General features: G+C 43.7%; 1 protein-coding gene across 1 annotated transcript in view; it reads left to right on the top strand.

Moving 5' to 3' along the window:
* LOC142817856 (beta-1,4-N-acetylgalactosaminyltransferase bre-4-like) overlaps positions 1 to 23,546 on the top strand; it is a 157,126-nt gene extending 133,580 nt beyond the window's left edge. The window contains exons 5-9 of the mRNA XM_075895741.1: positions 49 to 281; positions 9,935 to 10,122; positions 13,929 to 14,051; positions 19,573 to 19,668; positions 22,975 to 23,546. Of these exons, the coding sequence (XP_075751856.1) occupies positions 49 to 281; positions 9,935 to 10,122; positions 13,929 to 14,051; positions 19,573 to 19,668; positions 22,975 to 23,104 (770 nt within the window). The 3' untranslated portion in view covers positions 23,105 to 23,546. The remainder of the gene's footprint in view (positions 1 to 48; positions 282 to 9,934; positions 10,123 to 13,928; positions 14,052 to 19,572; positions 19,669 to 22,974) is intronic.
* Positions 23,547 to 25,058: the final 1,512 nt, after the last annotated feature.

The following is a 25,058-nucleotide window of genomic DNA, read 5'->3' as shown; positions in this document are numbered from 1 at the left end:
CTAACTCACAAGTATCCTTTTTTTTTTTCTTTCTTCCCATGTATGCAGTTGGTCGATTAAAAGTGCTCAAGGATGCTCCCTCGTTTGAGACGATGGAGAAGGAGTTCCCGCACATACTGCCTGGCGGACGGTACAAGCCCACGGACTGCACGGCTAGGCATAGAGTGGCCATCTTGGTTCCTTACCGTGACCGTGAGGATCACCTCAGGGTCTTCCTCTACAACATGCACCAAATGCTGCCCCGGCAGCAAATAGATTATACCATCTTCGTAATTGAGCAGGTAAACCCTCGTGCAAGCACGCTTGTGAAAACTTCGATACTGTAACTTATGCATACTGTACACTGATATACGCTGCACCCGTTTCGTTAATTACAATGCTTGCAGATAGGCAGCCTAGCAGGTGAGGTATTTCACTTCCGTACTGGTAGTTGTGGGTTCCATGCCGAGCCACAGTGGCCATATGAGGGCGAAGATAAAGTTTAGCATGCCCATGTACAAACAGCATAGAAAATTGAGGCCACCATGTTGAAGAAAACTTAAAATTTCTCAGCATTTCGTGACTATTCTGCAGTCAAACTCCACAGTATATCCTGCTTAGGTGTTTTCGAACGAGTAGAAAATCCAAATACAAGGCTGCCTGACAAAGCAGTGAAAATATTTAAACTCTTTAAACTTTTGATGCTGACTGTAGCAGAAATTGATCTGTATCACGTAATCACTTCAGTGTGCCTTACAATCGTATCTTTGTTTTGGTACATAAAAACATAAAAATTGAAAATTATCAACTCCCACAATATATATATGTATATATATAGGCAAGGAACATGTTTAATAAACTTCGTTTAGGAGATTCCACAGGTTTATTTGGTTACACGAAAACTTTATTTCTGAGAATGTATTTCATCCAGCAGGTTCTTAATCAAGTGGTTCTTCTATAAGTTCGCTCTACTGCTCTTTCCTTTTCAGACAGATGATGTAAGTACGAAAGAAGCCCCAGCCTTGGCTAATATTTCATTTCCTTTTTCCATTTTATTTTTACGGTTTATAGAATGTCATCAAAGAAGGGACACTGAAGAGAAACAGTGACTTGGTTTAGATTGATATATTGCACTCCGAGAACTCTGTCATAAGTTTTACTGTAATGAGTTCATTATTAGCGAAAAAAACAACAACCTTGAAGTTTCATTTTCAAATTTCACACTGAAATCTTCATGTGACATACAATTCAAAATGTTTTTATTTTCGCGACATCGGCTCAATCAAATTATTCTAACCTTCGTATGCTAGGTCTATGGCACCCAGGGGTGACAATTTACTTCAACTTTATTGATTAGAAGCTATGTAGGACCCAGTAGACGCCTTAAATATTATGATGGCACGGTGTTTGGTTTAGGGACTCTCAAGGTGGCATCTTCACTTGCATTTTTAAATGCGAAGCATTTCTTAGCGAACTTCGGTTACTTTGAGCGTATCCATCTATCTATCTATCTATCTAGCCGCTCACGTTTGAATGCTGTCATGGTCACCCCGTTAACTCGGCGTGAACCAACATTAGCATGGAAGGGTAAGATGGTTTGACGAATATGATGTGCTGCTCAAGACCTCAATAATGTCACAATCCCGTCACGTATGTCGTCAAACACGTCCCGCCAGACAGTGGCACATACCCACGGGCGGGTATGTGCTGCCAGTAAGAGGGTATGTGCCACAGGTGATTGACACTTAGTATCTACCCAGGAACGATGAGAGCACTCATGGGCAATTTTAACGTGCGAGCGTTAAGAAAAATAACCGAAATCGGTAGCGTCAACCCGACGAATGCAAAGAATAAATGTCGGCTGGGTCCCAGCTGGAATCGAACCCAAGCACTTTGCATGGCAATTAAGCACTTTACCACAGAGCTACGCCAGGTCTCGAAACTACTTTTCAAGTAGAAGTTAAGCTTTGTGAAACCCCAATAGTGGTTGCCATGCTGCCTACCCAATTTTGTAAACATTACACATGTGCTCACTTTATACATCCGTCACGTCGGGTTAATGCCAATTGTGGTTATTTGCCATGCACTGAAGTTGATCTATGTGGCAGTATTCAGTGTTTATGTGCCGAGCATCAGCGCTTCATATCAGCTTCTGGTGTTGCTAATACGTATGTTCCAGTTGGTATTGTTGTACAAGTGCGAATACTTGGTTATATAAACATCTGCAACTCTTCAACATATGTCTGTACGGGCAACATCTATACATATATTTAGCATCATTTCATGACGTGTTACACAATAAAAAATTGCAAAACGGTCACCTTCCCTCTGCATGCTTCGCATAACATCGATTTCCAGGTACGTGTTTTCTCGCTTACCAACCGCCATGTCGCGGTAAAAGTGATGTTATCAGAATCGAGAAATTGTATTTTACTAACACGCAAAAAATGGTTTTGCTCTTTAGTGTCCCTTCAGTACTATATGACTGCGAAATTGTCACTCTTGTCTTGCATGCAGTTTCCATTCTGAAGCCAGAAAGGGCGACTTTTTCTTGTCTATCGAAGAACTTCGTGGGCTTCATAATGAATTTGGACACGAAATAACTCGGTAAAGACATGTCAATGCCAGGTGCAAATACTAATGAAATGTTCTGCGCGCATAGTAGGGTGCTTACTGAAGAAAATTTGGTATTTCCCACGTACCCTGGGAATCGACGTTATGCGAAGCATGTGGAGGGAAGGTGACTGTGTTGCAATTTTTTTAGCGAAATGTTATGAAATGACACTAAACATATGTACAAATGTACACACAGACCTATGTTAAACATTGGCATGTTTATTGTTGTGTAATGATGCCAATGGGTATTATCAACACCAGAAGCAGTGAGCTGATATGTAGGGCTTATGCCAGAGAGGATTGTGAGGGCCCTGGACACTGCTAGATAAATGAGCTTGAGTGGATGGCACTTCACTACAATTGTCATTAACCTAACATGATGGCTCTAATAGGAGTACATATTTACGGTTTATAAGATTGGATAGCCAGCACTGCAGCTACAATTGATATTTTACGAACATTACGATCTATGTGGAAAGCAGTCCCAAGACCTGGCATGACTCTGTCTTAGAATACATGATTGCCACGCAGAATGCTGGGGTTCTATTCCTGCTGGGACCATGATTTTTAGGTATTCTATGCGTTCATTGGGTCAACACTGCCAATGCCAGCTTTTAGGAACAAAGCTCCTTTTGGCGGAGCTAGCACCACAAAACTTCGAACCGAAACTGAACACCTGTACAACAAAAAACAAATGTTTAAACAACAGTCTTTGTGTAATCAGTTACCGTACTTACTCGTATAATCTTCGCACTGGCATAATTATCGCACCCCCCTCATCGCCCAACAAAAGTACGATTTCTTTTTTCCTCGAGTAATTATCACACCCCCGAAAACTGCCCCAATAATGTTGTTTGCTCGTTCCAGCCACTGATGATGATAGCACGCACCATCTGGCACCATCTATTAAGAATCGAGCGTATATTGCATGGAGATTCAATTCAATCTACGCCAAGCCAAAGTAGCAAGTGTGCGTTGCGGCGTGTTTTGTATGTTGGGTCGGTAATCTGGTCACGTTATGGGGCGATACTGAAGCTACACGGCTGCTTTCAAGTTGAAAGTGATAGATCATGCATTGAAAAATGGCAACAGAGCCACCGGTAAGCCCTTTGGAGTCTACGAGTTTTGTGTTCGCTTCTGGTGACGGCAGCTGAAAGCCACCAAGACGCGTCGGGCCTGCCGTGTGTCTAGAACTGGGATTGATGGTAAACTTTATTCTTTCAGAAGGAAACTGCAGACGATTCTGGTAAATGACCATCAGTGCAATACTGACGTCTTACGCTTACCTTTCGTCGGCTCCTGTTGAGCATCAAACGTTAACGCAATGCCTGCAACGTCCGCAAGCTTTGCGCATGGTATTCTAATTCTAGACTATTTGCTTGCACTTCTTGTGTCTCTAAGAAATCTTGACTTGTGTTGAACCTGTGCTTTTATTGTTGAGATAAGTTTTAAATTATTGTTGAGATAAGTTTTAATTAGTTCTTATCAAAGCTTGCTGTTAGTTGAAGTGAAAATCCCGATTTGCGGCCACTTTGTTTACTTTTTTCCTCTGTACGTTTTCGTGGAAATTTTTCCCCATGGAATTCTCGTACCCCGCAAATTTGCATTGATTTTCTGCCTAGAAAACTGCGAGAATTATGCGAGTAAATACGGTTTAGGACAACACAATACATGATCACCCGCACTGTCCGTCTGTCCATGCATTCGTCTAAACGCGCGTCCGTACATCCATGCGTCCCGTTTGCACATATGTGCACCTGTCTGTTCGTCTATTTGTTTATTTGTTCGTCCTTAATACTAGTCGGCGACTTCAACATAGACATTATAGACCTGAGGACCTATAGCTTCACTCACTCATCATTCACTTAGTGGAGATGTACAGGTTTTTTTTTAACGGTCTTAAATTAAAAAGCCAACATCTGTTCATGCTGTTCCTTAGTTGATATAACCATCAATTGCTTTGAGTTGATTGCACTTAACACTACTTTATCTTAACTTGACTTCATGGTTGTATCGTAGGATTGGATTTACATGTAATGTTTATAAAGTTGGTTACCCATCACTGCATGACCAGTTGATGCTTCACGAACATTACGGTGTATTTGAAAAGCAGTTCAAAGACCTGGTTGATGTGGCTCTGTGATAGTATACTTGTTTGCCATGCAGAATGCTGGGGTTCAATTCGTGCTGGGACCCTGACATTTTTCATTTACATCCATTGGGTGAACGCAGCTGATGTCAGTTTTTTCTTAATGCTCATGTGTTAAAATTACCGATGCATGTTCTCCCCATTACTTGGCACATATGAAGTGTCAATCACCTTGGCACGTGCCCGCATACTAGTACCACATACCCGCCTGCGGGTACGTGCCACTGTTTGGCGGAAAGTGTTTGACGACATATGTGCAGTGCTTGCAGTACGCAAAGATATGTTTCACATTTAAAAAACCTGAGATCACTGTAAAACTACTTGTCTTTCACAACTGCTTAACTTGTGATAATATTGCAGTTTCTGCATATAACTGCCCAGAATTTCACCTCTGAGGGTAAATTTTTTAAAATTTCAACTGGTGGCCATACTACTTTATAGCTGATTTGGAATGTACAAAATCTCTATAAAGTCAGGAAAAAAATATTTTAAAAAGGTGGGGTGTAGTATTTTGCTGTCAGCATCGCTCAGATCTGTCAAATGTTCAATAGCAATTCAAAGCATGACATTCCTTGAAATGCGGGTCTACACACAGTGCCTTATCTCTGTCAGCATGGTGTAAGAATATTTAAGGTGATGACTCTGCGGCCGCTGCTACGTTCAGATTGTTCGCCGCCAAGGCTGTTTCCTTTTGGCTGCGGCAGATGGCGCTAGCAGATTGTGGGCTCCTCACTGTGCAAAGGTGCGGATTTGCGTGTTGTAGGTTATTGCTGCAGAGCCTCGTCTGTTTATTACGCTCAGTATACATAGTACATGGATGTCAAGGAATGAATACACAGTAATTTTGCACAGACGAAATTTGATTTTCTAATTGTATATGCAGCTTATTTCCCAACACAATTTTGGTGATATAAATGCTGAGACAGCAGCAAACATTGGTCTGGAGAGTGGTCTCCTTTTGACGCAACAACGTTAAAGAGCTCGTTTCGTTGAAATTTCATTGACGCCGTTGTTGTCAGTGTCGGCATGTTTGGTTACGAATGAGAAAGCAGCATTAGTTGTGAGTGAAAATTTGAGGTAGTCGCAATAAAGATAGCAGCTCGAGGGTGTTTGCTGCTTAGCTTATCTTGCAATCCAGTCTCCACCAAAGAGAGAATTAAAGGGACCCAGAACCGATATTTAAGGTACATGTTTTCTTGAGTGCAGCGGAAAGCTTACCGGTTAGACCTTGTAATCACGGAATGGTGAAGCGGAAAACACCGTAGAATATTTATAATCAGATATTCTGATTTGCGGCAATTATGCAGTCTCAAAAGGAAAACTAAAGTCAACTATTAAGTCGACGTTGATTGCAGAATTGGTGGTCCAGAAACCTTGTAGTGTTACTTTTGTGCCAAGGAAGAGCTTATTTTGAAATAAAATCGCGTTTAGTGGTCCGCATCAGGTTAGCGCTCTTCAAATTACCCGCCTAAAGAAGCGGACCGACCGGTCAGTCTCGCGTCACTGTTGCCGTGCACAATGTTGCCTGGCTTTATTGCGCTAGTAGCAGCAGACTGAAAGCTGGGGGAGACACAGCAGCAAAAATGGCCATTAATCAATTTCCCTTCATTAGCTCCGAGATCGCAGACACTTTTGTTTTAACTGCACCCCGCTAAATGGCACCACCTGTTTCGTGTAACCATGCGAAAGTTGAATTTTTGAACCGCTCACGCAACTCTCCATAGTAACATCTGGCGGTTCTTTTTTCCATGAATCAAACAGAAAAGAACAAGTAGCATTTTATTTAGTCTCTTGATGCACGGAAAGTTCTTTTATTTAGTGCAGTCAGATCGATTACTAGTGAATAATTGTAGGCGGTGCGTCTGATGTCACCGGGATCATTTTGAAAATGTCCTACTGCGGCGCTTCTGTTCTTCTGCATTTACCTTAATTTCTCGGTAAGTAGGGCACTGTTGTTGATAATATTGTCGTTTTAGGTGTTGTCATACATTGAGCTTTCACTCCGACGTAAATTGTCATTTGACTTTAGTGTTCCTTTAAGGAGACATGCTGCAAACAGTGCATGTGATCGCGATAGCGATTATACCCCAGCGTAACGCCAGCAGTGTTGAAAAGTGAAGACCTAAGTACAAACATGTAATGTTGTGTTAGTCAAGCCTGCAGTGTGGCCACCACTGCTTTATAGCGTGCTAAATTATTTTACAAGAGCGACAGCATTTCCAGGGGCTTCTTATGCAAGTACTTTTGGTTGTGCACAGGTCGTTCTTTCGACTTTAGCCAAGTCGAGCGAAGGCATGTCTTCGAAAACAAAACCCACGGCTTTACAAGTGATCCGCAATTCATGCATAGTATTTGACGTGCGGCCGTAGCTGGACGGCTTCGATATGTCATCGCTGGACAACTTGAGCGATTTAGAGGAAGGAATTTTGGTTCGCATGCATGCGTAAAACTCGCGCCCCTATCAAGTAACGCCAGAGCGCCATGTTTCGACAGACGACAGCGGTAGTGATGAATACAACAGATTGCCACCATTACTACCACCAGCAGCGTGCATGAAGCAATTTTTTCCAGAGTAGTAGGCTGATGGCATTTCGCGAGCCGCAGTGATCTCATTCAAATTCTTGAACACGTCAGAATCGACAGGAATCGAGCTACTGTGGAAACACCGCACGGCCGTGTGCATGTGCAACTGCACCCGTTTCCCTGCAGAGGTCATGAAAGCAGTGCCACTTTTGATGATGTACTTCTTTTACCTTGTAAGCCACATAGAAACAAACAAAAATGATCAATAACATACATATTCAAAATTTAAGCTCTTATTCTGGTGCGCTTTAAATAATCACAGCAAAGTTATTAGGACTTCATAATTGTTTCATGGCTTTAGCGCTAGGGGCGCGACATGCCAGTTTTGGTTACTTTTGAACGCGATTTAAAAATATAAGTCCTACTCAGATCGCAAAAAGTATGCTTTCACCTGTCACCATAATTCATGCACTTTTCTTTTCCACCGAAATCTAATCACCCATTCAGGCCAGTTGTTGGTCCCTTTAAGGCATGCTAGTGCTTAAGAACGTGATAGTGTGTTTGTGCGTGCACACGCATATCGCTGTTGCATTCTGGTTGCTTAGAAAATTGTATGATAAAAAAAAAGTTTGTCGCAAAACTTTCAACCAATGTATCGCGAAACTCGCACGCTATCTGTTAATAAATATTCAATCGACACTTGACCCCTACTAGTTTTGATCCTTACTAGTCTTGCTGGTAGCATCTCCCAAATAGCTTTATTTCGGTCTCTTGCATTGGCAGCTACATGGTATTTGTGTGAAGAACTTCATTGGGTCCTATAACAACCTTGGGTTGACACAGATCGCCCCCACGTCGAGACTGTCTGGCCGATCCCATGGACCATACTTTGCCTTTTTAATGAGCCACATGGACTTCAACTTGATGAAGTGCTTATCAGAAGCAAGTGCACTGCCCAAAGAAGTATATTTTGTACAGCTATTGTCCACGAATACGTATATTTTTTATCCTTTTTTGTCATTTCTAGGTAAGAAAAAGGAATTATGATAGAAAATAATTCTCCACAATAAGCAGGTCTAGTTGGGCATGCTATTTGCTGAAACAAGGGCTGAACGTATGCTTTTTTTCTGGTACAAAGCTATGTGACACGGTGCAAACTATATCATGTGGTACTAGTATATACTATAATGCACGATAAAAAGCAGCCTGCCATTTCTGGAACAGGTTTCTTGGTTTTTTGCTGCACAGTCTGGTATGTTAGGCAGCCCGGAAAATCCTAGGCACAGCATCCGTAAAGGGCGTAGGTTTTTTTCTGGTATGCAACAGGACGTTTTCCTAGTATTCTGCAGGATATATTGCAGAGATCGCTTTTCCAGAAAATGCTTCACACACACATGGTCAGTAGGCTCCAAGACTATGTCTGCTCTTGAAATTTCCCATCGCTTTGGTTCACACGGAGCCTTGGAAAGCGACACAGCATGTGTAAAAGGCTTGTTTTAGACTTTTCAAAACATGGCCAGCAACAAGGCTGCTGACGTGTACTCTGCATCATATGCAGCATCGAGGTATAGGAGGGTTTCAAGTGTCATCATCCGCTTGGTGCGCCAGTGGCCTCTGCCCCCATCTCGGTGGTTCGTGGTGGCACAGATGTTCTGTGGTAGCGCAGTTGTTCTCTTGTGTAGCACTTTACTGGTTCTCTTGAAACGATGAGCGGCGAAGAGAGGCTGTGTGCGTGATGCTGCAGAGGGTGCAGATAGAATGCGGTTGAGTGCCTACATGCAGACCACCAAGATGGATGTGCTGCCGTTCTGACGCTGGTGCCATCTCACAGGCCCGCCCTGTGCACGTGTAACACAAGTGCACTGAATCACAAACTACGAATCAGCGAAACAAATGCAGTGACAGGGCTCAGGGGCAGGGAGTTACATGTTTTTAAATCGCAGAATGACAAAGCTTTCCCGAAGATCTTCCTTTGCGCACAAATTTCAGAATGAGCACTGCGGACCTTGGCCCCCCACATACAGTAGTGCAATCTCAACTCATGCGTCAAAAACTACTCATGGCTCAAGGTCATCGTGGGCATGATGTGGCCGCACCCTCCTTAAGCAAACCAACCAGTGTCAGCACCTAACTTATTTGTACACCGTAATTGGCACACACACGGCATCTTCTCTGCTTGTGGCTAGATTGAGCAGAGTAAGCTCGGTAATCAAGAAGAATGAGAAAGCATTGCAAGTGTTCGTGATCAATATGCGAACAGCAGTGCCGATAAATAAGAAAATTAATTTCCGCCGCTGCTGTGAGGAAGTGACAATAAAGGTAAAAATGAAGTTTTGGCCTCCGTAGCGATCGCGTGGCGAAACCAAAACTACGAAAGGGCATTGCCTATTGGCTTTGCCACATACCGTGCCATGCGCTCAAGCTAGAAGTAAGTTATGTTTATCTCCTCAAGGAGGCAGCATAATCGTTTCAAATGCTTCCAAGACGTTGGAGGTGGCAGCACCTTTCAGTGAGCATACATTGCCATCACGGTGCAAAATTTCAGTAGTAGTAAAAAATCTACCCTTAAGGCAGAAACCTAGCTTGTGAGACAAAACTTCCGATCCTGAAAACCCTCCAATTATGAATAATTTGTGAAAAAATATGGATGTTTGTCTCTCATTTCAGGCTGGCCAGGGGAAGTTCAACCGCGCCAAGCTATTCAACGTGGGCTACCTGGAGGCACTGGCATTGTACGACTACCAGTGCTTCATCTTCCACGACGTGGACCTCATACCCGAGGATGACAGGAATCTGTACACTTGCCCGGAGCAGCCTCGCCACATGTCGGTGGCCATAGACACCATGAAGTACAGGTGAGGTGAAAAGTTGTATTGCCACTCGCATCTGAATACTGAAATCAAGTGTTGCTATTTTTGCCTGAACTCTGCATAACTTGTGCAAATAAGCGTTTCGTTCACTGTGGATACGAAGGACCAACTTATAGAGCCCCTGACCATGCTTAGCACTTCATACAAACAAGCGTTTAATTTTAATAAAACTTATACCCACGAAAAGCAGAGAAGTAACTCTGCTTGTACTTTATGAATTCTAAAATTTAGTGTCAGTCAAGGGGGCAGACTGGTCTTCGGGACCAAAACGTGCCAAAAAAATTCATTTTTAAAAGTTCACATATCTGGTTTCTGCAAGTACTTTTTTTATCTCTGCAAATTTTCACACACCAGGAAGTGGTAATTTTTTTGTAATGTCATTATAACTGTCCAGATTCTTGGTGCTGCTAACATACAGAACCTGCAAAAAAATGGCAAACCGGCTTTGAGGCTTCTTTATAATTTGCCGGCACCTGTGTTAGCTCTGCTACGAAATTATGAGCACCTTTATGAGGATTGAAAAATATGCACACCATGATTGTTGCTTTTTAAAGAAGCTGTGTTTTCAGTTTTCGCATTTTTTCTCAGAAAAAGTAAATTTACGACTGTTCGATTTTGAAGCCTCAATATCTCTGCAGCAAGGGAAGGTACAACTTTTTGCAATGCAAACCTGTATGTGTGTAGAATGCAAGTATGGGAGCAGAATTTAGAACATGAGTCTTTTTAATTAATTACTTATCAGAATTGTAACATAATTCAACTGCTTTTGAAAATGGATAGTTCATTTTGCTGCAAAATAACCAAGAAAGGCCTAAAAACAAAAAAAAAAACATTTCTTGCATACTTTCAATCTATAGTCCATGTTGCATATCTTAAATGTTGCTTTTAATTAAGTACTTTTTTCTGTTGTGGCCCTAAACAATACGGGATGAACTTAAGCTATTTCAAGAAGAAGATGAGCTATAGGAAAACTAATTGAATATTTGACATCAGGAGAAAAATGTTACTTAGAAGTGTGGCACCTTGGGCTAGTTGGTATGACATGATGATAGTTATAGCGCGAGAACAGAACACACACCGAGACAAGGACACGAGCACGCGCGTCCTTCTTGTCTCTGTGTGTTCGTTCTGTTCTCGCGCTATAACTATCAGCAGAAAAACTGCATAGTCCTGTGCAGTTTGATCAAGATCACTGAAGAAATAACCAAAAAATGTCTAAGACCAGTCTGCCCCCTTGATTCACGAGGCAGTAAATGTCTTTAGTGCAGCCATTCAATGGTCACTTGGAAAAGTGTTCCAGGGCCTCTTAATTGCCCAGTCGATGGGACGGACACTGGCTGCATAGCCCAGAGCAAGATCACGTTACACATTGCACACCATGTAAGCATCAGTCCTTGTGTCAAAAGGAAGGGCAACCCTCTCCTTTGTCAAACATGTGAGAGGAAAGAGCAACCTGCTATGAGATAAGAGCACGAGGTCAAGCGCAGCTGAACTTTTTACCTGTAATGCCCACTGTATCATATTTGGTACACTGAATTTAATACCTCAGAAAAGCTACTACAGTTGTCATAAGCAGTTAATGTGGATTTGACATGTTATAAAGAATGTATCGTGACTTATGTATTATAGGATAGTAATTATTTGCAATTATTATTAAGTTATGCCTCAAACAATTTCATACATATTTTTGATAAAAGGAACTGTACGAGAAGAGTAAAAACAGTCAGCATTTTCCCTGCAAATTTTTTGAAGGCATAGCATGTTTGTTGGCATAACAGTTAAAAAATGAACACTCGCGCGAAGGCATGCCACAGCGATTGTGAAGTCCCTTTTTGCGCGTGTTTGTTGTTTAACCTGGTGTACACTGCCATATGCCATAATACTTTTATTAGGCTTGTGCGAATAGTAAATTTTAGGTTTGAAGCAAATTTGAAGTGAATAGTGATTTTGAGAAATTGGAATGATATGTATGCTTTATAAAAAAAAAAAAAGAAATATTTGTTGTGACCAAACTAAACTGCACAATATTCCGTTTGAATTAAAATAAGGGCTCTATGCAAATTCCATTTTTTTTTTTTCATTAAAAAAAAGTCGAAACAACCTTGAGTGGTAGTTTCGGTAGGGTGCGAGTGATAAGATGCTTAACATTTGAAAATTTGTTATAGTTGGATTGTATATGCCGTGATAACAAGCTTAATAAAATGAATTGATTTGAGGGTAGCATGTTCTTTCAAAGGGGCACTGCAACACTTTTTCAAGTAGCCATAGAGCCAGTAAATGTGCTTGTTGCCTCACAAATTTACCGCCGCAAAGTTTCTAGAATCAGTCTAGTACGAGCGGAGTCCCAAAAATTTGTCGCACGCAATTGCATTCTCTCTTCTTCTCGTCCCATTGAAATAGCTGGAAGTAAGCGGGAAGGAATGGCACGGCAAAAATAAAAATTGTCACATGCACCTTGCGACCTTGAGCACGTCTTTTTTCTTTGAATACAAGGCTTTTCAGTGCAATCGCGCACGTACTTGGGGACTAGCGGCGACCTCCCGCAGTGGTTCCGGTAACGACGAGCGCACCATGCTCAAATCAGCTAATGGCTGTGACCAGAGCCGTATATTCCTTCTTGGCTGTGACAAGTGATCTCTGAGCTTGTAGTGTCATTTGCCGAGGAAAGAAAGCAATTTTTAGCCTTGAAAATTTATTGTGAATAACAGGCCGCGTGCTGCGCTATATTTGTCTCGCGTGTTTTCGGTAGCCTCGACTACCGATCGGCAGCGTTTTATATGTTCCGTAAGTGTTGCAGGGCCCCTTCAAATTTGAAGGGGGTCTTTGCGGCAAAGCAAATTATCTCTTGCATAAGTGCTTTCACGGTTTAGCCCTCCTACATGGCAGTGAAACCACCTTTACAGGCAGTGACATGCAGAATAATTAACATTTATTCGTTCATTATGAATACTTTGAAAATATTCGATAATTTAAATTCAAATCAAAGCGAATTTGAATACTCAACTATTCGTTCGAATATTCTAAACATTCGAATATTCGTACGAATAGTTGAGTATTCAAATTATTCAATATTAGGCACAAGCCTAAGTCTTTTATACAAGAAAACATTGTCGGTGAGAAAAAAACGAGCATCAAAACTCCGCTGGCAACTTGTGTATGATATGAAATTCTTCCTTGTGCCAGAATTCATGTTTGAGAAAGACTCGTACAGAAATCGTAGCGAAAGTCAAGAAAGAATGATTGTGGCAGTGTGTATATATCATTGTTGTTCAAAGTCGACTTGCCATGCCGGCCCATGGCAAGTCGACTCATGGTTTTTTTACTGCTCACCCACAGGCCCCGGTATCGAATCGTGGCTGCGTCCACTGAAAATGCAGCCGTCACAGCCATGATTCGATTCCGCGGCCTGTGGTTCGGCAGTAAAACACCATTTTCCATGGAGGCTAAAATGCTTTAGGCTCATGTACTTCGATTAAGATGCACGTTAAAGAACCCTGGGCTAACAGAATTTTCGGAGCCCTTCCTAACGGTGTCTCTAATAATCATATGATGGCTTTGGGACATAAAACACCAACAATTAATATAATAATTTTCATTTCTCCGAATCGCAGTATTTCTCCAATTTACATTTAACAACATCAAAGGCGTGCTGAACCAGCAGATTGAATACATATGGTATAAACTCCTTTGTTTTTTATTTATTTATTTTTTGCTGGAGAATTTTCTGCACAGCCGTTTTTTTTTTGTCGTGTAACAGCCAATTTTTTCCTTCTTCGTTGTCACTCTTGCAGGCTTCCTTATGCCCTGATATTCGGTGGCGTCAGTGCCCTCAAGAAGGAGCACATGCAGCTCGTCAATGGCTTCTCGAACGAGTACTGGGGCTGGGGAGGTGAAGATGACGACATGTCGTATAGGTGAGTGGGTTGTTAACCCTTATTAGTGAGCTAAAAACTGAGAAATGAACAGTGTGAAAGTTCTCCCACTCAACTGAACGCTTTCATAATGAGAGGGGCGTCGAAAGCCAATTCAACCATGTGACCATGTGACTCTGCTAAAAACAAAGCCCTGCAACACCTGTACAGGTAGCCATGAAATGATTTCACGAAAGAAGCTTATTGCCTCACGAATTCAACCCTGCAAAAAGTTTTTAAAATCCGTGCAGTATGAGTGGAGTTAAATTTGTCGCACTTCGCAATTGCATTCTCTTTTCTTTCATCCCGACGAAAGCGCTCAATGCTAAATCAGGGAGGGACAAAAAGGGGAAGAAAATGTTACGCGTGCCTCGTGACCATGAGCACTTCTCTCTTTTTCTTTTTTGAGTACAGTACCCCGCGAGTATGAAATCTTTAAGGTAATGAAAAATTTCCGGATCCCCAGCGAAGCTCATGTATTATGTATCTCGTGGCAACGAAATGTTTTTGGACAGCGATCCCGCAGTAACAAATTTTCTACCACGATGCTGGCCTTATTTTACTCTCCCGCCAAAGGTTAACTGTCGAAAATATGCTGGTATGCGTGTTATGCCCACTAAAAATTTGTAAATGTCTGCTTTTGCAGCGCTAGCGTGGGTACCGTCATTTTTGTTTAATTAAATCGGCGATGGGGTCTGTGTCCGGCAACATGCCTGGCCACACTGCAGCAGGCGATGGCAAATGATCATGCTAGAGTGCAGATGACGCCGTCGGACGAGCTCAACAGGCCAAAGCAACACCAACAGTTGGAATCAATCAAAACGACCAAAAGAAGACTGGATGGAACTGGTGGCAAAATCGTTAAGAAGTTACAATGGCGCCTGAAAAAAGCTTGACGCCGGAAGTGCAGATTCTCCGTTGATCGCGGGAAAAAGAAAGGCTACAATATCATCATCATGTTAAGCAGCCTGGCAGCGACACTATTAGGGCGCGACACAATCCCATCCTGCATTGCTTCTGTCATTTCGTCACTTTTGTAGCCTCACACACGTGAGCGCCGCGAGTTGTGTTGTGTGTGGCTGTTTGCGTGAAAGTGGTGTGGGTGGCTACCGGCACATCGGCTCTTGCTAAGATGCCCCGCCAGCCAAAAAGCGGAAGTTTCTGTCGCTTCACGATAAGGCTGCCATCATTGCCGAAGTTGAAAAGGGCAGGAAAAAGGATATTGCCGAAGAGTATGGAATTGCGTGCAGCTCGCTTTCGTCCATATTGAAGGGCAAAGATGCCATTCTCGCTGCGCTTAATAATGGTGCACGTGCGCAGAATAAGACGATGGCCGCGGCGGCCTTTCCGGACGTTGATAAAGCGGTCTTCGCGTGGTTTTGTGAACAGCGTGCGAACAGAGTGCCACTGTCGGGAAAAATTCTACAGCAGAAGGCACTGGACTTTGCCAGCATCCTCAAACACGACCAGTTCTGAGTGAGCATTGGCTGGTTGGGCCGCTTTAAAGCGCAGCATGACATCGTGACCAAGGCGATTTCCAAAGAAGCCACAAGCGTTGACCCGGTAACAACTTCGTCGTGGCTGCTGACCAACAAAGAACTACTGGACTAGTACAAGCCCTGCGACATATACAATGCAGACAAGACGGGGCTGTTCTTCCAGATGCTCTCGTTGAAGACCCTGGGACTTGGAAGGCCAGAAGTGCCACGAGGGCAAGAACAGCAAGCAAGGCATTCCCATTTTGTTGTGCTGCATTATGGACGGCACAGACAAACGGCCACTCCTAGTCATCGGCCGGAGCGAGAAGCCCTACTGCTTTAAAGGAAACCGCCGCTCGCAGACCGTTCAGTACACCGCAAACAAGGCGTGGGACATCTCGGGCTCTTTTTTTCAGCTGGGTCAAGGCATTCGATGCCGGTACTCGCAAGTCGGGCAGGTCGGTGGCACTTTTTTTAGACAACTGAGGCACCCACCACATCGACGAGATGGAGCTCACGAACGTGCGCTTGGTTTTTTTTTTTTTCACCGAACTGCACTTCCGTTCCGCAGCCGCTCGACCAAGGCGTAATTCGGAGCGTCAAGTGTGCCTACAGGGAGAGGTTAATCCAGCGTCTGCTACCCAACCTCCGCCACAAGCGTCCCACTGACATCAACTTGTGCATGTCTTTCGAGATGGTGGCTGCCGCATAGGTTGCAACATCCCTGTCGCCGATTGAGAACTGCTTCAAGCATGCGGGCTTCACCATCATCGTGCAAGCATCACGCACAGATTGCGCTTCGGCCTCACCAGACGAAGATTTGGACGAAGGCGCACTTGACGGCGAGAGTGGTGGCAGTGCAGTGCCTCTATCCCTGACTAACGCCTGGGGGGGAACTTCGAGCCATCGACATCGACATCCCAGATGAACTCACCATTGATGCGTTCGTTCGCGCCGATGACGACGTAATCATGTACGAGGAAGTGACCGACGAGGCCATTATCAAAAGCGTGCACGAAGCTGACACCGGGGACCAAGAAGAGACGCACGAGGAGAAATCCAACCCGCGGGTTCTTTTGGATGCGCTGGACACCCTTCGCTCCTTCTTCGGCGCACATGAGACGACGTAGTGTGACGTCCCCGCAAACACGGACTGAACCCCCCTGGTCCTTTCAAGATGTTTTCGCTCGTTTCTTAAACCCACGCATAAAAAAAAGGAAAAAAAAACCTTCGGTGTCACGAATGGGCATTCCGGAGCGGAGTACCTGGAAGGATTATTTCTACTATTCTCCCAGGCTCCCCCGCGCAAACACGAGGACCGGGCAGCGCCTTGTCGTCTACAGACAGTGTGACAGTGTACGGTGGAGATAATCCGCGCGCACCCTTCAGATTTGTGGCATGGGGGAGCAGCGGAGCACCTTTTGTTGGTTCGGGGAATGGGACCCTACCACAGCGCCTGTGCCCGGTCCGACCTGACTTTTCGTAAGCCTCCGTGGCTCCAGGGATCATTACTGCGTTCTGCGCGGATGGCCACCCGCAACGTTGAATGACGAAGAAGCGGCGGCTACGGAGAATTTTGCGGGAGACACCGAGCTGCATGGAAACGTTGAGACTTGGTCTGGACATCGGCTCTTCGAGTATTGTAAGCATCGGGACCATTATTTGCCCGTAATTAAAGTGTCTTGGGACAGCTCGCCCATCTCTCTCTCTGAGGCTTGAGTTCTTACATTGTTACTTGCTCGGCCTTGTTTGGGAGAGGGTTTTCTACTGGTGTAGGCCGCGGGGGCGGCCGTTGAAGATGATACACTCCGACTGACAAGAAAATATGCTGCGTCGATAGTGGCGATTGGTTTGGTGCCCCGGTAGGGCGGAGTCGGGACCTACAAAAAAGGACTACGAGACGATACGAGGAGGGTCAGAGCGATACGATGCGATGAGCTCGAGATGGTAGAGAGACGGAATGGAAAAGGAAGATAACGGTGTGAAGAGATAGCAATGAGAGTCGATGAGATGATATGACGAGGAATGAAAGTTAGAGACGGGAAACGAGGGAGCGAGTGATTGCGGGACGTTATGAAAGAAGATTAAGATGGAAATCGCTGAGAGAGACAACGAAGTCGACGAAGACGATGAAGACTGACAACACGGACCATTCGTGAGACGAACTTTACGCACCCTATTTAGATTAGCTTTGCGGGAAGGGAGGTGGCGTGTTGAGACATTGCGTGGTTTTATTAATTGATAACTTTATCATTTTTGTTGTTGTGTGTTTTTTATATGCATACCCTTGTATTGTTACAGTTACTTTCTTTATGTGCCTGCCCTGTGTCGAACGTCGCGAGTGCCTAAATCATGTGTTATAATTTTGTGTGGTGGTTGATGTACGCGGGTATACGATGTTTGCAATCAGTAATAAATTAAATCAATCAGTAAACAGAAACAGGTCATAGCGTCTCTTGCTTCCCAGCCCCAGCACGAATCCCTGTATCTGAGAAGTGATTGAGACACATAGCCAAGAGGGAACCGGATAGACAAGGGGTTGAGTGGTCTTCCTTCTCTTTGGTCATCGATGGCGTAGCGGGGGACGTCTCAGTAGCAATGGACCACTTTTTCCAGTTCGAAGGAAGAGCTTTGAAGTTGTTGTGTGGCAAGGGTCGGCAAAGTAAGTTGACCGACTTCTGGCAATAAATTTTCGTTCTGCTGGCCGTATCACTGTTTTTGTCTCATACTCGCGGCTACGAAATTCTCGCGAAAGCGAAAATTTTCGGTTTCCCCGGCGGTTTCGTTATTGCGGGTTTCGACTGTATGTGTACTCTCAGTGCTATCGAGCTTGTAAGTGTGGACAAGTTGCAACAGCTCCAGTAACAACCGAGTGAGTCATTCTCAAATTGGCCAACGGCTGTTGAAAATGACTGTGACGAGCAATTTTCGAGCTTGTAGTGTCATTTGTTGAGAGAACACACAATTTTTAGCTGAATGAGAATTTATTGAGAATTCCTGGCCTTGTGCTGCGCTCCAATATTTGGATCGCGTATTCTCCGAAGTCTCAACTACCTGTTGGCAGCTTTTTGTGACCATGCTCAAAAAGTGTTGCCGGGCTCTTCCCTGCTGTATTCTAGTAGGTTTGTAGTTTTAGTAGAGGTGTGCGAATATTCAAATCTTGAGTTAAAATGGAGCGATGCCTAATCAAATCATTTTGTTCGACTTTCAATAGGCAGTATTCGAAATTTCGAATAATTCGACAGGACTAATTTCAAAAGCGCGAAAAAGGCCAATGGCGCAACTTGGTCAAGGCCGGGTGGCTAAGAGAAACACTAGCTTCGTTACAGGAGGCCTTACATAATAACTTTCACCAGACACCATGGTTTTCAAAGGCGATTGTGTCATTTCAGCACGTGTTGGCTTCACCAAAGAAGACCAAGGAAGAGACTGTTACTGTCAAACTGCTAGCATCGAAAAATAACCAGGACATTGAGCACGGACTTCGTAATCGAGAGGTTCAAACATACTTCAGTGATCCACTGATGCCCAGAAAAGACAATTCATTTAAACACTGGAAAATACGTGGAGCTGAACTTTATCCAGATATCGGCGAAATTGTTTTACGATGCTCTCCAATCACTGTTACCGAGTATCCCAGTGTGTGCATTATTTTAACTGCAGGAAACTCCAATATCGTGGTGAGAGAATCTGAAGCCAGGTTAGGTGGAACCGCTCAAGTTTCTTGATGGCAGTTCGTAGTCCTTTTGTAGCAGTCTCACCATTATGTGCCTAATGACACAAGCATCCTTTATGTAATTCCTAGTTCTTCCGTTCAATTCTCAATACAATACTTCATATTCAATTGGATGCGAGATATTTTTGGCCACCGTTTGGCACTATTCGGTTGAAACTTTATTCGAGACGAAATTTCACCTATTTGCACACCCTTAGCATTCAGGTGTCCAGTGTACTTCTGCGTAAAAATTTGTTGTCTAGTATCCCTGCATGTATTGTGTTGGTAGCCTTTTTTCATGGACATTTTTATGTGGTGCTCATTCTCGCAGGCTGCAGCACTATCACTTAAAGATTTCTAGGTATCCTGCCAACATTGCGAGGTACACAATGCTGAAGCATGCTAAAGACACGCCAAGTCCAGAAAGGTGATAAATTTTTTTTACATAGCTGTGTTAGAAAATTGGTGTTTCATGCATGAAAAGCCCCTTCGATGCCATGAGATGTTTTTACCAGCACATTGCATTTTGTTGACCAAGAAGCTGTTGTCGCGGTAATAACTTGGTGGGACATTTACCGTTAAAACCGGAATATAGGTCATACCGCATAGGTCGACTCACCAGACATTGAATCTGCGAAAAAAAATTAAAATTAAAAGTATAGCACAGTATTGCAGCGCACTTTTACCTTGGTAAATACGGGACACAACCAGCTGCACTGTGGTGATATCTTTTTATATGGATTCTAATATTATGTAGGTAAACGCCAGAAGGCAAGAAAGTGCTGTCAAGCCTTGCCAAATGGCGTTAACAGAACACTGTAGGTCTTGCCTAGCCTTTCCCAATGGCACTGCTGGTGATGCTTACGATGGCAATGGAGGCTTTCGACTTCAGCTGCCCATTTTTGCAAGACGTCAGAATTTTTTTTTGCCAGTGACAGGTATATAAGAGAAAAGTCGACTTCTCACAGGTTTTTTTTTTTTTTTTTGAAAATACGACCTATATTTCGGTTTCTACGGTAAGTAAACATTTTTATCTTACCTGAATGGAGGTCTACAAGAACTATTGAAAGCACCCTTGTTTTTGTGGATGCCAAGGTGACCTTGGGAAGCTCTCTATCTATATCAACACAAACGCTGAAGCCATGCCCAAAGAGGTCTTGTTAATCTTTTTTTTTTTTTTGCTCATTTATTGTACTCACAGCACACATAGATTGGCATAATTAAGGAAAGCCTAATGGTACTACCCTGGCGTCGGCAAATCTTAGTGTGGTTGAATTTATCCCAGTGCATTTCAAGGGAAGAGAAGTATTTTGGTTCAAGATAGCTGGCGAATCATACATCAGAAAATGAGTGGCATAAAATAGACATGGACGACGTGCCTTCTATCACCATCGAAGATCGAGTAGTCGGGACAGAGGTTCTAAGAGCTTCATGTACACGACGGAGAGACGGAGCAACTCGAGAAAAATGAGCGCGCTCTGGCTGATTCTGGCAGCCTGCGGGTAGCCAGAAGTAGGAAATCAAAGAGCCCCACAGTTGATCCTGGATATATGAAACTTGGATATATCGTATTACTGGCTATATCGAACAGTTGAAAAATCGCCTTGAATTCCCCATGCAAAAATACGGGACCGGTGCACCCGTATATAGAACTCCCGCACAGTGGAACATCCACTATATCTAATGGTACGTCGCATTGAAGCCCAGAAAGTGCACATTTTTCTAGCAAATATCGATCAATTTTCGGCCGCCTTCTAAGAAGTTCCAGTCCATTTTCGCGCATGCAACGAAAATACGGTGTTATTCTATCGCGCTAATCTGGTTTATTGCGCCGCACTTGCGAGTACACCTGTACGTTAGATGTGCGATTTTCAGGTCGTAGTGCACGGGCATAGTGTTTTGTTCCTTGTTTGTTGGCGCACAATAGCATGCGAGCCCAAAAAGCATGGCCTTCGAAATGTGCAACCAAGCGACGACTTTAAAACGCATATCTCGGAGTATATATACGCTTTTTTATCTTTTTGCATCAAAGCCGCTGAAAGCAGCGCCTTCCAGCGGCCCAGCGACAAAGCCACAAATGACATCGATATCGCCACAACATGCGGACAGTGGGAACTCGGACGAACCTGACGTTGCCTTTTGAGCCTTATGGTTTTGTGTGCTTCTTAACTTGTACTTGATAAATTCTCAGTCGGGAGTTGAACTGTACGTTGATCCGCACGTAGCGATAAAAATTGACTGGCGCTTGGAGCAATGTCGAGTAAAACATAGTTATGAATGTTCCTTGCGGGCCAGGTGATGTCGGGCGCGTCATGACCGCTGACAGCGGCGTATGGTGCCTCGGTGGATTCTGCGACTTGTCAGCCTTTCCGGGCACCATCTCGGACAGTGAGCAACTTCATTGGTACAGATGCGACATAGCCGTTTCTGACTGCATCAATGCTGAAATTTTGGCTGCCCTTGCCCGTGTCGCGGAAGTGTAGCCGTGCGGTTATGAATGTGCCAATGCCTTCGCTGCCGGAGCTAACCAACCTTTTGCTGCGCTTGAAAGCTTGCATCAGCATTCTGGGTCAATCAACGTTGTCGCCGAAGGAGCTAAATTCGCTTATTTGAAAAGCTTAAGTGATAATAAGGATGACTGGAACTTGACGGCTTTCAAGAAGCAAGGCAAGTTTACGGACTATTTTCATGCGAAATAAAGTGCGGAAACTTGCAGTTCGCACCTTGTTTTTCATTATACTGTGAGCGAATCGTTATGTTAGCTCTTGTAACAATTTCAGAGGCATGAAACGCTTCAATTTAGGACTTAAATGCGCAAATTTTGTATTTTGAATTCTCGATGCATCGAACTATTTCACGATCTCCTTAGACTTAGATACATCCAGAATCGAGTGTAGTTACGTATGAGTATCCTTGTAGGGTTACATTTGGTGCCCATCTGGTTGCACAGTCAAACCCCCCAGCAATGCGAAATTTAAGGGCATTGCAGTTTACCAACTCATTTGTCCAAGACTGCGACAAATGTGTATTGCTTTACTTAAGTTTTCATCCATGCGTTGTTTTGAAATGCACGTGGTCATACTCGGAGACCTTTTCGTGCACTTGAAGCAGCATGGCAGCTGTCTTTTTTTTTTTTCTTTCACAAGTACAGTACTCGTAAATAAAAACACTATCATTTATTTTTGGTGATAGTTGCTATGAGTGATCGCTCATGTTAACTGTGCCATGTCTCTGCAGATCTGGTCTTTAAAGGTAATGTTGGCTCTAATGTATTTTTTGATCTCAAATCACTTTGATATGACTCTGGAAACTAAGATAGATGCATTACATTGCCCTCAATTCTCGTGCTTCAATTTGCGAGTGTTGTAGATACAGTTCTGCTGGGACCTTTTGCACAGTTGGAATTATGTCAGTTTGAATCAAAATACTCTTGATTATCTAGATTACACTGTACTAGTATACAGAACGTTCAGTCTGCATATACGTGAGCTGTTGTCATGCTTCCCTCACATGAGCTCAAGGTTATAGGTCTTGTCATATGTTTCTGGGCGTGCCGTAGTGGCGGCTATTGAAACTAATGATATTCATTGTGTAACTTCCTTTCACCAAGTCCCCTCGTATCTTCATACCAGTGGATCCTTGTAGTGTTACTATGTGTTCAGGAAAAAAAATTGCCTTGTGGCTAATCACGTGTGAGTGTGCTTTGACATCAATTGCCTCGTCTGTCTTTCAGGTACAAGCTTCTATACAAAGGGAAGCTACGCTACAGGAAGGACGGCATCAACAGTGTAAATTACGAGCGTGTGGACATTGTGTTCAAGAAACTCTACACATGGATTCTAGCGGACCTGAAAGGCAAATGACCTCTCCAGTGCTCAGTCCTTTTGTTTCAGCAAAGTGTACCCACACACATCCTTCCACGTTTCCTGCGTGGAGATCGCCACTGCTTTTCAAGTCGTGCGCCCTGCGAGTCCACCGCAGTCGCAGATCTCGTGCGCCGCCCACGTGAAAGTCCATTGCCAGTTTCCCGACCAGCGCCCGAAAATGCAGGAGCACGTGCGCCAAGCGGTGCCAGCGAGAGTGCCACACGTTGAGTCTTTGTGCGCAAAACATGGACGTGCACCAACGGTGTCACAAGCGTGGCTCGTGCTTCCTTTTTGTCCCCTTGCCTTCTTCAGTGTCACACACGAGTGCTGTGTACGAGACTCTTGTGGCCCATATGCAAACACACACATAGGACTGTTTTTTCACAATCCACGCTACGGTCTCCATCCATGCAACATTCTATCATTCGTTTCGTTGTTTCTGTGAGCCATGTCAATCTGCGAGGGGGAAAAAACTCCTGTGCAGCGTTCAGGTGATGCAGTGCGCACATTGGAGTCATGCACGTTTTCATTTTTAGTGTTTCTTAGACAAGTGCATGGAGATTTATTACGATTGTTGTACGTTCAAATTCTTCGCGCCTGCCGATCCATCGTTTCTGCAATGTCCCACGCGTTCCCTTCCTTTTGTATGATTAGACTTCACCTGTCTCGCACTGAGCGGCAGTTATCGTCCCACTGCTACTGCTTCGTACGTCGAGTCCTGTGGTGTGTGCCCCTGTGCCACGTTTTAGTGAAAAAACTGTTCTTTGCTCCGCGTTTCATCGAGTTCGCATGCATCTCCCGTTTCTGGGTTGTAGCATATTATTTAGTATTTTATGTGGAAACTTTTTAAAGCCAGATAGACATATTGTGTACATCCTCCTGTTTGTTTTTCATTTTTTTAATGCAGTGTAATAGCTTCGCATTAGTGCAGTTTGCTGCACTAATGCGAATCAAACTGGTAAAGGAATGCTGCTCGCGTTCAAGCGTCACCCATTCAGTGTTTGACAGGTGGAGCTGGCGTCTGGCATCCGACTGTCGGATTGAAGGACATGGGAGGTTCACGATGTGATTTTTTTGTTCCATGCTGCCCTCAATGCAATGAGAGGTGCGTGCGTTCGTGATCAAAGTGCTAGTGCCAGTATTGTTTTTTGAGATGTTTTGTTTGTTTCTGTCTTTATTTTATAGATATGCAAGAATTACACACCGCACCATGCAGCTTATATTTCGTGTTCGTTGTGCCCCTGGCTCCTGGCTACTTTAACAAAGTGCAGCGGAACAAGATTTTTATACGTAACCGCCATGTTATTCCTGCTTGTTGAAGATCTGTTTTTGGTTGTTTTTTTGTGTAGTGCGTGCCAGATTTCCGAGAACCGTTATGTAAAGGTTTGCCTCTTTGCAGTTTCTGCATGTTCAGTAAGGATGTTGACGCGCACAACCCTTCCTTCCGTCGAGTGCCGCCTAATCTTGTACTGTGACGTTCCGAGCGACACTGTTTTAGATGTTCTCTATGTTGTCAACCGCAGAAGAATTTCAGGCGGAAGTGTTTTAGCTTTTTTGTTTTACGTGGGTGCCATCGACAGGCATTTCCCCTCTGCCTGTTTCTGATACCTTTTATACACTTCCAGAATATGACAGGCAAGGGTTTCTAATTGCTGCTGCATATTTATTGCGTTGTTTCGAATGAACAAAATGATTCGCATGATAATAAAGCCTGTTTAATTTTTTGCTTTACTGACTTTCGCATTATTGCTAAAGAAAAAAAAAAGTGAACCCCTACTGGCCTTTTTTTTTAAGCATGGCACTGTGAAAATAGGAAGTGTAGAGACCCACTTAAATGGTGCCAAAAGGTAAAATAGCGATTGAAATTGATACCTTTCATATAGTAGATTCTGAACAGCGAGCAGCAGTTTTCACTGCTTATATAAAATTAACCTGTCACCCTTGCATATTT

This window comes from Rhipicephalus microplus, chromosome 5 (assembly GCF_043290135.1).
Source record: "Rhipicephalus microplus isolate Deutch F79 chromosome 5, USDA_Rmic, whole genome shotgun sequence".
NCBI classification, from domain to species: domain Eukaryota; kingdom Metazoa; phylum Arthropoda; class Arachnida; order Ixodida; family Ixodidae; genus Rhipicephalus; species Rhipicephalus microplus.
Note: the sequence above shows the minus strand (reverse complement) of the source record. Positions and strands in the feature narration are given on the sequence as shown.